At 39.9% G+C, this 14,003-nt stretch overlaps 1 protein-coding gene across 3 annotated transcripts in view; it reads left to right on the top strand.

Annotated features, from left to right (window-relative positions):
* nalcn (sodium leak channel, non-selective) overlaps positions 1-14,003 on the top strand; it is a 67,711-nt gene that overhangs the window by 16,614 nt on the left and 37,094 nt on the right. For all 3 annotated transcript variants that reach the window (XM_084954491.1, XM_084954492.1, XM_084954489.1), the window contains 3 exons: positions 369-455; positions 10,628-10,759; positions 11,890-12,057. In XM_084954491.1, the coding sequence (XP_084810617.1) occupies positions 369-455; positions 10,628-10,759; positions 11,890-12,057 (387 nt within the window). The remainder of the gene's footprint in view (positions 1-368; positions 456-10,627; positions 10,760-11,889; positions 12,058-14,003) is intronic.

Here is a 14,003-nt window from a genome sequence, read left to right as displayed (position 1 = left end):
TTAATATCAAGTTAACTCTTTGTTGATATTTCTCATATGTCTAATTTGTTATATTCAAGATTTGGTAGAACTGTTATTAATGAGTGAACCAGCTGTCTTGTGTATTTGACAGTCTCTGCTCTGATATTTGCTTGTTTTTATTTCCGGTGTTAGGTCCTTAGGCCTGCATACTGTATTTAGTAGCTATCACACTGCTTGTGTGGGTTGGTTCTGTGTGTATGCCTTCAGCTTTTTTCTGACCACAGATGTCTTATGAAGATGTAGCCTAGAGGTTGAAATGTCTGTTGTGTCCAGTGTTTTGAATGGTATGGAGATTTTATGTGTGTGTGTGTTCGTTCTTCCACTTACATGCTGTCCTTGTGCCTCAGATGTTCCATGAAGATGCTGCTGGGGGATGGCAGCTTGTTGCTGTGGACGTCAACAAACCACATGGCCGAGCGCCTGCCTGCCTCCAGGTAAACACGTCACACGATTAATATGCTGCTGGTGTAAACTGTTTCTTTTTCCTCTCATATGCACCTGCATAATTCCTATTCTGTCTATTGACAAAAAGCAGATAACTTCATTCTCTTAACAGCAGCTGTAGACTGATGCAGTATCACATCATTGTTTTTGCATTTGTTTCTTTCTTTAGTGGCTGAACAGTGTCAAACAGTTAAGTGATGGGATTTAAAATGAGGGGAGGCTCATGTTTGATGTGTAACGCTGCGCTAATGATGTCGCTCCAGTGACAGATGGGTTTTAAATGACTTCTACATGATGGACACCACTGGCGTCTCGTGGTTGGTGTGATCCAAATGGTTGGGCTTTAAAGATAAGCTGAAAGCGGCGGGTGTTGTTTGCAGCTGGCCCGCTGTTGATAGCGGCGTGTTGTGGTGTAAAAAGCTGGGCCCTTGCTGTGAAAGACTGCCAATGGAGTCTGCAGCTATGTGAAGGTGGATGGCTGTCAGCACGCCCTAATGGAGTTAAAGCTCCTCTGGAGCTAGGTTTTAAGGACGCATGCACACATAAACAGAGCAAGGAAGAGAGTGCAAATAATAACAGGGAAATTTGAAGAAGGGAAGGAAAGAGAAAATGCGAAATATGCAGTATTCCCATTAAAGCAGCATGTCCCCCAGAGCCTCATCATCGGCTGAAGGAAAGATTTAGATAGAGGGATAACCAGAGGGATAAACACGGCTGACTTCCCTCTGAGCCCTGTGCTGCATTACAAGGAACAATCAAAGACTTCTTCATTTGCCTTATTCACTCATAACAAATAGCTATTATTGTCATTATGTGATAACAAGATGATCATTTCCAACAGTAGAAAGGTTAATGGAGTGAAAGACAGCAGCATTAGGTCACGTTTATAGCACTGGGTCAAAAAAGACAGCTTCTGTTTTAGTCAGACTGCTGTGTGGATGAATTGCGGGTTAGATTGCATTCGCCTCCAGTAAAACTATGAGCAGATGGGCAGAAAGAAGCTGAATCTGGTGAACGTTTACCTCAAAGGCCATGCCTTCTTGTTTGATTGCTTTGCTGTACATAATTCTGGATTTTTGCTTCAACATCATTAACTGCTGATAATAGGATAGGAGAAAGGAAAGGATTTTTTTCAAGTCATATACCAGAGGATACAGATGCTGTGGGGCCGGCTCCCTGTGAGAGGGAGCAAGCCTCACAGTGAACTGGTAGATGCAAGGCAACTCACACTACCATCACATGGACTGTTGGAAATGGCCTTGAAATTGCGATAGACGAACATCTGTCTCTGATAATCAAAACACAGAAACATAGGATAGGAATGATCCTGATATTGCTTTATTAACTTCAGCAAAATATATTTCATATTAAGGCCAGTACTGGACAATGCATGTATTATAACAATAAAAAGAGTTTTAAAAGGAAAAGCATATGTTAGCTAAATATTTAGTATATATTACTGTGGGATTTCAGATCCTACCGTCAAAATAGCCTAGATGATTTTCATGTTTCCACGGTAACAATCAGTGACATGTGTTTACCAATGATACCATCTGACAAAAGCTGAGGAAAATCTGCCTTGCAGATAGACTTGAGTGCAAGCAAGGAAAATAAGATTTTGTTTAAATAACCTGCTGAAACTTTTGTTTTAGTTTGTTTGTTCAGTTGAGATTCTTATTTTTTTAAGCTGGTATGTAAATGTTTTAGCCTGCTTGTGCATTCAGTGTGTCAAATGTGAGGCAAATAATGATTAAGTATTAGCTGAACACTTGTGACTGATTTTGACATGTATTGTACAGTGCTAATCTCAAAAGTCTACCATTGTTTTCTTGTGCCAGTCAGACACTGACAGCAGTTTGTGGCATGTAAAGCCATCAAAGCACTCTGAAAATGTTTTGATGTTTTCATGTTGTCAAAAACACTGCAAGATCTAACCCAGCTCTTCAAACCAAACCAGAAAGGCCTAATCAGAGATCACAAAGAAGGATTTTAAGTAAGGAAATCTGTTACAGGTTTCACAGATTAGTTGTTGAAAGAAGTTAATCTCATCATAAATGCGTTGTACACAAAATATTCACCAGTATTGACTTGAAGAATTAGTCTTTTATTTTTAAAGAACTTTAATTTAAACTGTCTCCTAATTTATCGGAACAGGCCAGTCCATAATGTGCCTTGACTTCTAACGAGAAAGCATAATAAAGACAAACAACACACTGTTCATTATTAAATCGTGATATTTCCCACTGCAAATGGTACTTCAGACTTAGAATTTCCTTAAGGTATTACAATTTTTAGATATTGTTATATTTAAATAAAAGAAATGTAACTGAAAATCACTGTAAAATGAGTTTAAATAGGAAAGACATGGGATTGATTGCATTGACAGTTAGTGTAGCTGCACCTGTGTATCTGTGCATCCATGTGTCGTGGGCAGTTGTACACAGTAGTTTACTCAATGTATGTAAATGTGATTTAAAAAACCCCCACACATTTCTCTTCTCTGATGTAATGGTTGGTGTGAGGAGGCATGCCATATTACACCAGTATCAGATTATTGATGGATGCCCCTTGCACGCTTTCTTTAAAGCCTTGCCAAACACTGTATTTCTTTGCTTTTTCATCCATATCAGAAGGGAACAGTGTTAGCTGACTTGACAGGTAGAGTGAAGACAGGTAGTGGAGATCCAGCCTGCAGGGCCATCTGTGAGTGCTGGGGAAGTGAAGTGTGAGTTTCTGTTCTGCTCTGTCTGGCTCCAGAGTAATTGGCCGTCAAATGATTAAAATGTTTCAGCGCTGGCAGGTGGGTGCTTTCTGCAGATAGGAGACCCGTGTGCATCCTGTCTTTGTCTGCTGCCGGCTCACCTATTACCGTCGGAATGTCTTTGAAACTACGTGCAAGTGTCCGGTCAGGCCTCTGCGTCTTCGACAGGCAGCCCGGCGATCTGCCTGCAGACGTCTGCGTGTGCGTGTGTGTCAGTCTGGGTCTGTCTTGGTCCAATCTGGCTGCAGCAGTTGGAGATGGCACATAATTGATTAACCACCTGCTCTTTTTGGAGACGGGGAGGAAATGGCAGCTTCCTCTCCTGAGGGGCTACAAACAAAAATAGCCCTCTAAGCAGGGAGAACCTTCACTTTCCTCGTCCACTCTAACAGCTGTTTTTCTAATGTTTTTATTATCTCATTTTTAACTAATGCTGTCTTACAGCAGTATAGTCTTAATCAAAATTTTGACAACATATGGCATCCTGGTTGTCATTTTTGTTGAATTAGAATATTCTGTTCTTTTCGCTTTCGGACACTAAAAACTTTACATTTGCATATTTGTGCTCATGAAATCTACCAACAGTCATTTTCATATACATATTTGCATGTTTCTCTTTGCTATAGCATTAAAAGCACATTTTTATGTTTAGACATTATAATCAGCAGTAGAGTTCAGAATTAAGGGCTGTGAGAACAAAAGACATGCACGAGTGTTCCTGTGAGTTTTTAGCAGTGCCTGTAGGAGCCATCTTACATTCAGAAGGTCTCTCTTTGCTATATTTTAATCACACAGACTGCTTGGACAGTATTTATTTAAGGGTTTTCAGTCTGAGACCGGTTGAGGTTAATGAAGCATTCTGTTCCTTTCCCCATAGATTTGGTCTGCTAATTAGCCCCTGATGCTCCACCGTGCCATAATTATACCGCAGATTGGTGCTTTGGCTGCTATAGGCAAAATAAAGAGAAATACTCACTGCAGATATATACTGTTGGAGTCAATAATTAAAAGAGCTTCAAATGACCACTTAGGGAAAGTGGAAAAGCAATAATGAATGTTCAGGTCTTCTAGTAATCCAGCAAAGTCATGTGTTTAATTTTGCGTTGTCTCTTTGCCAATGAGCAGTTGCTGTTCCTCACTCCTCATCTGCAGAGCTAAATGCAGTGTGATGGATAAACCACTAGCTTACTGAGCAAAAGGAGGATCTTTTTGACCTCTCTCTCCCTAAAGCCAGAGGTTATTGATTCTCTTGAGCTCCCTATTTGTCCCTGCCACTGATCTTTGTCTTTTGGATCTTCTCAGTGACACCACTCGTATACTTTTAGGCAGCCACACAAACACAAAGATCTACAATGTGTGAAAATTAAGGTCAGTTTGACTCTGCGTGGAAGGAGAAAGAGGGTACAAAGAAGGGAAATTAGATGAGGAAAACACAGGATGCAGAAAAGAAAGACATAGCAAGGTAGGTAGTGCATATGTGTGTAATGTGAAATGGATCATCTACAAGAAGAAAGTGAACAACATGTGACTGTTCCTGTGAGATCAGCTCTGAATGTAATTGTTCTTTCAGTCTAGACAGGAGCACAGTGATATATTTTCTGAAATTAGATACACCACACAGTCCTATTCTAGGACTAAGACACGGAATGGACGCAGAGGTGGCAAAGCCAGCAGATATTAAAGGGAGACCATCATGTTTTATTAAGACCCTTTTTCCAGCCAGAGACATGAGTCAGCCTGCTGTAGTCAAGGCCGTAATAAGTCAAGGGGCACCCACTTAACTTGATCCACAGCCCAGTAAGACTTTATGCACCCACTCCTTCAGCCAAAAGCTTTGAATTACAATAACTCTGTGTTGATATCTTAATTTGACAGTAGGCTTCTGAATTACGATGTTTGGTTTGCATATTTTATTTATTTATTTTTTTTAATTCGGTTGGAATAAAAAAGCCTTAAGAGAACTCTTTGTCAAGTATAGAGATAACTCAAGCAAAACAGTCTGTAATCCCACTCAAGTTCTTCTTAATCTCAGTAAACAGGAGAGAAAACTGTAGCAGCAGTAGGTGCCAGAACATGGCCCAGTCTGTTGGTGGCAATTCCTGTGTGACTACTGCTTTTCCCTGCCAGCTATGTGCACATGTGCTACACTCCTCTCATGTACCAGCGGAAAGAGCATTTGTCCTCCTTGGCAGTCTGAGGGAACAGACAGAAGACGAGGAAGCAGCCAGTCTGCGTCTCTTTGTTGATTGTGTTACAGTTGCAGGCCCTGGAAAATTTCCAGGTATTATGGATATTTTCCCATCATTCAGAGGATTGGTCTCTTTACTTACAGCGGCTTGTGTCGCTACATCTCTTATATGAGGACAGCTGAATGTTGTCTCAGCTCTTTGGTGAGATTATGGTTTATTCTTCACTGACCAGAGCCTTTAGTGAGTGAGAATTTGCTTCACTGTTCAGATTGACTTAGCATTAAGGAACAAAAGTGCACAAGTCAAGTAACGAGAAGTCTTCACAAAAAGAGAAATAGATGTTCATTACCTATTCCTTTGTATTTTTTTTCAATTGCACTTTTAATTTTACCAGAAAAAAACACACACTGAGTGCTCTTTTTCCCTAGATACCAATTTGCATGCCAGTCGAAATGATCTTTTCTCCACAACGCTATTTGCATGTATAATTTCCATCATGGACAATCTGTTGCAGTCTAGAACATAAGAGCTGAGTACACGCTGCATGTCGGAGGTATGCTGTGCTATGTATTGGAAATTAAAGTTTGCTTCACTCACGGAGAAAATTGTGCTATTATTCACTGGAAAAAAGACAAAATCACAACTTAATGTGCAGCTGCTTGCAACACTTGAATTCACCATCTCTCTCTCTCTCTCTCTCTCTCTGTGTGTCATTAGTAACTTTTCTGTGTGGAACTTCAGGAAGCAGTTGCTAGTAAATGTGAGGTGGACATTACATTTCAAATATGTGGATGCTTATATATAGTATATAGTTTATCTGTATATTGTCATGTCGTAGATTTGGGAGAAAACAAGAAATTGATTAAAATGTTCTATTCTATTTCAGCAATCATCAACTTCATATTTTCGTCTGTGTGTGTGTGTGTGTGTGTCTGCGCGCACGCATGATTGTGCCTGTGTGCAATGAGCACCTGGTATTTCTAAGAATCAGCCAGAGGCAGCTCGAATAAATAGCATCCATCAAACAAGTGGCAAAGGATTTCAGAGACATACAAGCTGAGGAACATCAAACAGCAGGGGAGAGCCTTCTTGTACTGCAGTTGATGCTCTTAAATTGATTCTGACATCTTGAGGCCATACAGGGTGTGCCAGTGTCATCAGCTGCATTAAGGAAACTCAGCCATTTTGCCTTTGGAACAACATGGAGAGTGTTATACGGCGAATTGCTCTGCATGTTTAGGCAATTTAGCACAAATGGCAGCGTGAGGGCAAGATCAAAAGGTTGTTTTGTGGCAGACGTGAATGGTTACAGGGCTGTATCTCCATATGACAGATGTTCGAAGTAGACACTGCTCTCCAGGTTTTCTTAGAGATGTGATTCCCAAAAGCTGACAGAGAATATGGGCAAAGTCAGGACCTTAAGAAAATTGACTGCTTCATACACACAAGCATGTACTTTCTGCTCTCTGTCAGTATGCCTCTGTCTTGCTTCCTCACACACACACACACACACACACACACACACACACACACACACACACACACACACACACACACACAGATCCATTCAGCCAAAACACCCATGGGGGAGAACGTCTGGTTGCTGGAAATGTCAAACTGCTTTGTCACGTCCAATCTCAGTCAGGGAGCTTAAGCACTGTGTGTCTAGAGTGGGCATGTGTAAGTTCGACACAAAAACATCCATCCCCAAGGCTATGAGCTCTGTTAGCCTAGCCAGTAAGTTGAGTTTTCAAAAGTAGGAAGAATTTTACAACAAACATGAAGTGAAAAAAGAAAAAGATTTGTGAAAGATTTGGCTGACTATACTGGCAGTTTCATAGCTCTGTATATGACTGGGTCTTATGCAAATGACATCATCTTAAAGAGCACCTTAACACCAGCTGAAGATCTTGTTTTTGCTGACATCCAGTGGTTTAAGTTTTCATCCACCTGCCGTGATGTAAAAGTTATGGTGCTGTTGCTTGACCAGTCGAGTGAATTTTTGATCACATCCAACCCAGCATGCATGATACGGGAATCGCACTAGAAAGTTTCAACCAGAGAGGGCAGCCAAACACTCCTTTGTTAGCCTGGATTTAAAGCCCAAGTTTATTTTAAGCTGTCAGAAACTTAGGGATATTACTAACTTAGTATTGCCTCTTCGTATTTAAGGCTGTGAAAGCAATGATCCCAGGAAAGTGAACTCAGTAGAATTTAGACATATGTCTAACCGATTTAGACCCACAATTGCCCCTGAACCTGTGTGCTTAACCTCAAAACTGCTCCTTTTAACCCCTCCCTCTTTAACCCTCTGTAATTGCAATGCAGCCCTGCTGGTTAATTCAATTCAATTCAATTTTATTTATATAGCGCCAAATCACAACAAAAGTCGCCTCAAGGCGCTTCATAGATACAGAGAAAAACCCAACAATCATATGACCCCCTATGAGGAAGCACTTTGGCGACAGTGGGAAGGAAAAACTCCCTTTTAACAGGAAGAAACCTCCAGCAGAACCAGGCTCAGGGAGGGGCGGCCATCTGCTGCGACCGGTTGGGATGAGAGAAGGAAGACAGGATAAAGACATGCTGTGGAAGAGAGACAGAGGTTAATAACAGATATGATTCAATGCAGAGAGGTCTATTAATACATAGTGAGTGAGAAAGGTGACTGGAAAGGAAAAACTCAATGCATCATGGGAGTCCCCCGGCAGCCTACGTCTATTGCAGCATAACTAAGGGAGGATTCAGGGTCACCTGATCCAGCCCTAACTATATGCTTCAGCAAAAAGGAAAGTTTTAAGCTAACAGTCTGCTGCTTTTTAGTTTGCTTTATTAGGAAGCTTAAAGGTATTTGGCTAAGGTTAGAAAAAGCCAAAAGTAAAAGAAAACAATATAGACATATAGGAGACAGAATACTGGCAATGATCAAGGTGTGCTACCAGTGCCATTGCTCCTGACAGAAGTCTGTTTTTGTACTGTAAGAGATTTTTGTCAGGTAAACATAAGTGTGGTAAAACAGCATGCAATACATCATGTAATATACCTGTCATTCTGTAGCGTGGTTGTGTAAGTTTATCTAATAATTCCTCATCACTTCACTTGTTTTCAAAGCAAACTGAGTGCAGATCTGGATTTCTAGACTTTTGAGTTTGTACTGTAAGTGTCCTTGTGTGTAGGAGGGTGAATGGCAGGGGGCCCATTTTCCTGGGGCGAATTTGATCTTTCCAGCAATGTTGCAAACGATCTTCATCTGTCTTAAAGTCTTCCTCTCACTTTCCACTTTTTCAGTCCTTCCTATTGCTAATCTCACATGCAAGTCTTTTTTTAGGGTGAGTCGTTCTACCCACTCACATGCTGTTCATCCTGCCATATACAATATGTGCAGTTTAGGGCTGTGATCACATCTGTCGCATTGTTTCCAAAAGAATGCGTCATTACCACATTTTTCTGAAAGAGCAGTCTGTGTCTCGGATCACTGTGGGTCAGTTTCTTCACATTCTCGTATTCCGTGATTATTTTCATCATGTGATGTTATCGGAGGCTTTCAAAGCCTCTGCTTTTTTCAGGGTAAACGCATACACTTATTGCTCCCTTTTTCTTGTTTTTGCCTGTCTGAATGCACACTGATTCTGATGTCTGGAATAATGTTTGTCATAGTATTTAACGAAACCCCCTTAATTGCTTTTAAATTTCATGTAGGACTTTATGCTTTTCTGTACTCTGTATATGTACATACACATGCCCAATGCATTCCAGGTGGGCACTTAAAACTAAATTGCTATTGTCTTGTTCTAAATTTAAATACCTGATGTCCATCATACAGGGTGTTGAAAAGGTATTGGCCAATTTCTTACTTTTTGCATATTTGTCACACTTAAATTAGACGATTTATTAAAGGGGAAAGAAGCTCTCCAACCCTACCTGGCCCTATGTAAAAAAGTAACTCCCCCCTCTTCTTAAATCACGACTTAACATTCATTAGCAACATGTCTGCAAAGCTGAGTTCACTTTCACTAGCCACACCCAGGTCTGATTACTGCTGAACCCTAAAAGAGACTATCCGCCCATTAGTTCATGCCCTGAAGCTCAAGCACAATTGAGTTATGCAGCAGGACAATGATCCAAAACGCAAACTTCCTCCATAGTGATGTAAAAGACTCATTGCCAGTTATTGCAAATACTTGATTGCAGTTCTTACAGCCAAGGGTGGCACTACCAGTTATTAGGTTTAGGTGCCAACCGGCCATCTCCTGCAAGGTAACTGCGACCGGCCATCAGCTGCAACCGGTCGCAGCAGATGGCCCTGCCCCTCCCTCAGCCTGGTTCTGCCGGAGGTTTCTTCCTGTTAAAAGGGAGTTTTTCCTTCCCACTGTCGCCAAAGTGCTTGCTCATAGGGGGTCATATGATTGTTGGGTTTTTCTCTGTATCTATTATTGTGCGACCTACTGTACAATATAAAGCGCCTTGAGGCGACTTTTGTTGTGATTTGGCGCTATATAAATAAATAAAATTGAATTGAAATTGAATTGAATTATTATTTCACACAAGGCCATTTAGATTTGGATAGCTTTTTTTCCCCTTGAGAAATGAAATCATTACTTCAGTATTACACAAAGATAACTTATGCTGGTTATCTTTGTGTAATATTACATTTTATTTGATGATCAGAAACATTTAAGTGTGACAAATTTGTAAAAAACAAAACAAAACAAGAAACCAGGAAGGGGGCCACACTTTTCACAGCACTATATCTCCTTTAGTGTGTGTTCTATCAAACCCTTTGTTTTTTTTTTACTGCAGTTGGAGCTATATCCAGCTGTTTAAATTTGTGTTATCCTTTGTCTGTGCTAGTTCATTAAAATCTCAGATAAACACAAACTCTAGCTGAGCAAGTCACAATTGCAGATCTCTTATCGAACACCATGCAATACATTTTTTGTTTTCTCAGTCAAGGCAAGTGGGGTTTTTCTGTGGTGTTTTTGTTTCCACTGACAGAGATTGTCCAAATTATCAATCAATCTGTCAAAGTCTGAACAGATTGGACTGACACAGTCAACTACTGTCCAACATGCTGAATTGAGGGAAGCGTTCCAGACTGACTCGCTGCCAGCTAATGGTCTAAATACTAATTGTCTCCTGTGTCTATTTGAGTAAAAGAAAACAAAAGCATTCCTGCTATTCTACTTCAATTACCTTTCTGCTTTTCACACAGCAAATGATGCGGTCATCTGTGTTCCACATGTTCATCTTAAGCATGGTTGCCGTGGATGTCATCGTTGCTGCTAGCAACTATTATAAAGGCGAGAATCACCGCAGACACTATGATGAGTTTTACCTGGCAGAGGTGAGATTTATTTATCTATCTATCTATCTATATATATATGTGAATGCAAATCTATGACAACTTTTATTATTAATTTTAATTAAACGCAGAGTATTCTGTTTTAAGATTAAACAGCTTTACGGTAATTCTTGTTTTTTTGTTTTTTTTATTTCATCGTTTTAGAATATACACAAGTGTGATACTGTGTGTCCTTCAGGTTGGTTTGATGTCATCTGTATGCAGGTGACATCACACCAACAATGACGATAAGGATTGTGCCCACTATCCCAGTCACTTCACACCTCACTCTCTTATACAGCTGGATGGAGGAGATAAGAAAAGGGAAAACCCACACAAAATATTGCCTTCTGTCTCCTTCCTTTCCTATCATGCAGACACCCATCTGCAGATTTGTTCTAATCTGTGTGAAGGATTTGAAGGGTATATAGGAACGAGGCATTCGGTTTAGAGAAATGCATGTTTTACAGAATGTGTCAGATCCTTTGCTTGGTAGTCCAGTGTTTTACTATTGCTGTCAGCTCGACTAGAAGATACAGATTTAAAATAAAAAAGAAGCAAAAAAAAAAAGAAATCATTTGAGAGTGCATTAGTGCACACGGAATAGTGAATTTGCACGTGTGAGGTCACTGTGAACAGTATGTGGCTGTTTCAGTAAGACAATGCCAAACCATATTCTGCTGTTAAAGGATCTGGGTACTAAAGTGACCTGTCTGTAGTCCTGGTCTGTCACCCTCTGAAAGCATGAAGAGAAACACACACAAAAATATGTTTGCTTAAAAAAAAGCACAACAATCAGCCTCCTTTTGTTTCAAATACTTTTTGAAACAGGCAAAGTACTGATGTAATATAGTGGTAAACATCTCACTGTCCTACATTTTTTTGAGCTGTCTATGTTTCTGTTGGATGTTTTTGGTTGGACACATCCTCTCTACTTCTTAGTAATGGGGTTGTATTATTTTAAACAATTTCATCATCAATATTTCTTTTTATATTAAAAAAATGTTATATATCAGCATGCTTTGCGACAGTGCATTGTAGCCATAAATAGAAGGTCATCCACAGAATATTATAGTATATGCCCTCCTGAAAGATGTCAAATGCAAAAAGGGATTTTCCCCCTTCTGTCCTAGGTTGCATTTACTGTGCTGTTTGACCTAGAAGCTCTTCTGAAGATCTGGTGTCTAGGCTTCACTGGCTACATCAGCTCCTCTTTGCACAAGTTTGAATCTCTGCTGGTGGTGGGAACCACTCTGCACATCTACCCTGACCTCTACCATTCCCAGTTTACCTACTTTCAGGTATGGTTGCACAACTACATGCATAAAGATTTTCATGCATTTTGATTGAAAAAGCATGATTCCGTACACATTTATCAGTCCCATGAAGAACAGATGCTGTGAATCGTTTTGTAACTTTCCTGTGATCATGCAAATAAACCATATCACTAGTCTCTGTTCTTCCATACATTTAAAGTTATTTCATGTTTTGCTGTGACAATAATGATTCCAAATATATCAGGAGAGTGTCTTTATCGATTCTGGGATTGGAGGAGCCCTCAAACATCACATGTCGGGTTTACGCTCTGCAACATTTTTTGGACTCTACTTAAAAAAAATGTTGTGGTGTGAAAAATGTTAATAATATCAGAATACAAAAATGTGCAGAAGAGTTCAACTCTATATGTAATTGCAAATAGAACAAAGACACAGTATCAGATGTTTAAACTGAGAACATGCTTATTTTAAATTGAAGCCAGGAAAAATGTTTTAAAAGAAGTGGAGGCAACAACAGACAGGAGAAGAAATCTGCACCGAGGGCCAGGGCTGAAAGCCAATCCTAAATGGCCGTCTCGAGGATCTTCGGGCCCTTGGGCTGCATTGCATTAAAAACAGACGTGTAATCGCTGCACAGGCTGAGGAACCACTGTTAATGTTGTTTCTGCACCCACAATATGTTAAAACTCTTCTGTGTAAAGAAAAAAAACATATACAAACAAAAGATCCCAAAATGGTAAGTAATTGGTTTCCTCAGTACCCCATTGCTTTTGGAGTGCTGCTAAAAGAGTATGTGATGCAACACAGTAGCAAACAGGCCCATGTCCCAGGCTTTTTTAGTCAAATAAAAAAGAAATGTCCATTTCATCATCTGATTTGTTGTCATCAAATAAAAGTAGGTTTTTAAGTGATTTTCAAAACATTGCCTTTTACTTAAGTCTTAAGATGGAAACATTTAAAGTTAATCCAAAGCCAATTCAAAGTATATCTTTAATCAGTCTGAGGATCTGAGGGGAACACGCAAAGAGGTAAAATTACAATTTACAGTTGTGATCTGACTGGACCCCTGAATCCATGAATCCATCCACACAATCTACAATTAGATCCATATATATTTGGACACAACTTTGATTTTTTTACCTGTTTACTGAAACATATTCCAATTATAGTTATATACTGGACATGGACATAATGTGTAGACTTTCAGCTTTCATTTAATGGTATCCACATTCAAATTGGGTGAAGGGTTTAAGGGTTTCAGCTCCTTAACATGTGCCACCTTCTTTTTAAAGAGACCAAAAGTAATTGGATGATGAATCAAAGGCTGTTTTATGGGCAGTGTAGGCACTTACTTTGTTATGTCATTGTCAATGAAGCAGTCAAAAGGCCTACAGTTGATTTGAGGTGTGGTGCTTGCATTTGGAAGATTTTTCTTTGAACAGACAACATGTGGTCAAGGAACTCTCCATAAAGGTGAAACAAGCCATCCTTTAACTGCAAAAACAGAAAAAACCATTCTAGGAGTGGTACATCCTGATAAAGAAAGAAAGCACTGGTGAACTCGGCGTCACAAAAAGACCTGAACGTCCCAGGACGAAACCTGATATTATCTGACGCGAGCATGCATTTCACTTGTTGAAGACTAAAGTTCGGACAGAAAGGCCCACAAACAAACAGCAACTGAAAGCCGCTGCAGTAAAGGCCTGGCAGAGCATTAAAAAGGTAGGAAACCGAGCATCTGGTGATGTCAATGAGTTCGAGACTTCAGGCTGTCATTGCCAGCAAAGAGTTTTCAACCAAGTATTAGAAATGAACATTTTATTTTCAGTTATTTAATTTGGCCAATTACTTCTGAGCCCCTGAAATGAAGGGATTGTATTAAAAAGTGATTTAGTTCATCACATTTTTATTCTTTCTTTTTGTTCAGTCCACTGAATAAAAGGTGAAAGTCTGCACTTTAACTCGTCTGA

Source organism: Perissodus microlepis, chromosome 16 (genome assembly GCF_051167445.1).
Source record: "Perissodus microlepis isolate ML-2025 ecotype Zambia chromosome 16, ASM5116744v1, whole genome shotgun sequence".
NCBI classification, from domain to species: Eukaryota; Metazoa; Chordata; class Actinopteri; order Cichliformes; family Cichlidae; genus Perissodus; species Perissodus microlepis.
Note: the sequence above shows the minus strand (reverse complement) of the source record. Positions and strands in the feature narration are given on the sequence as shown.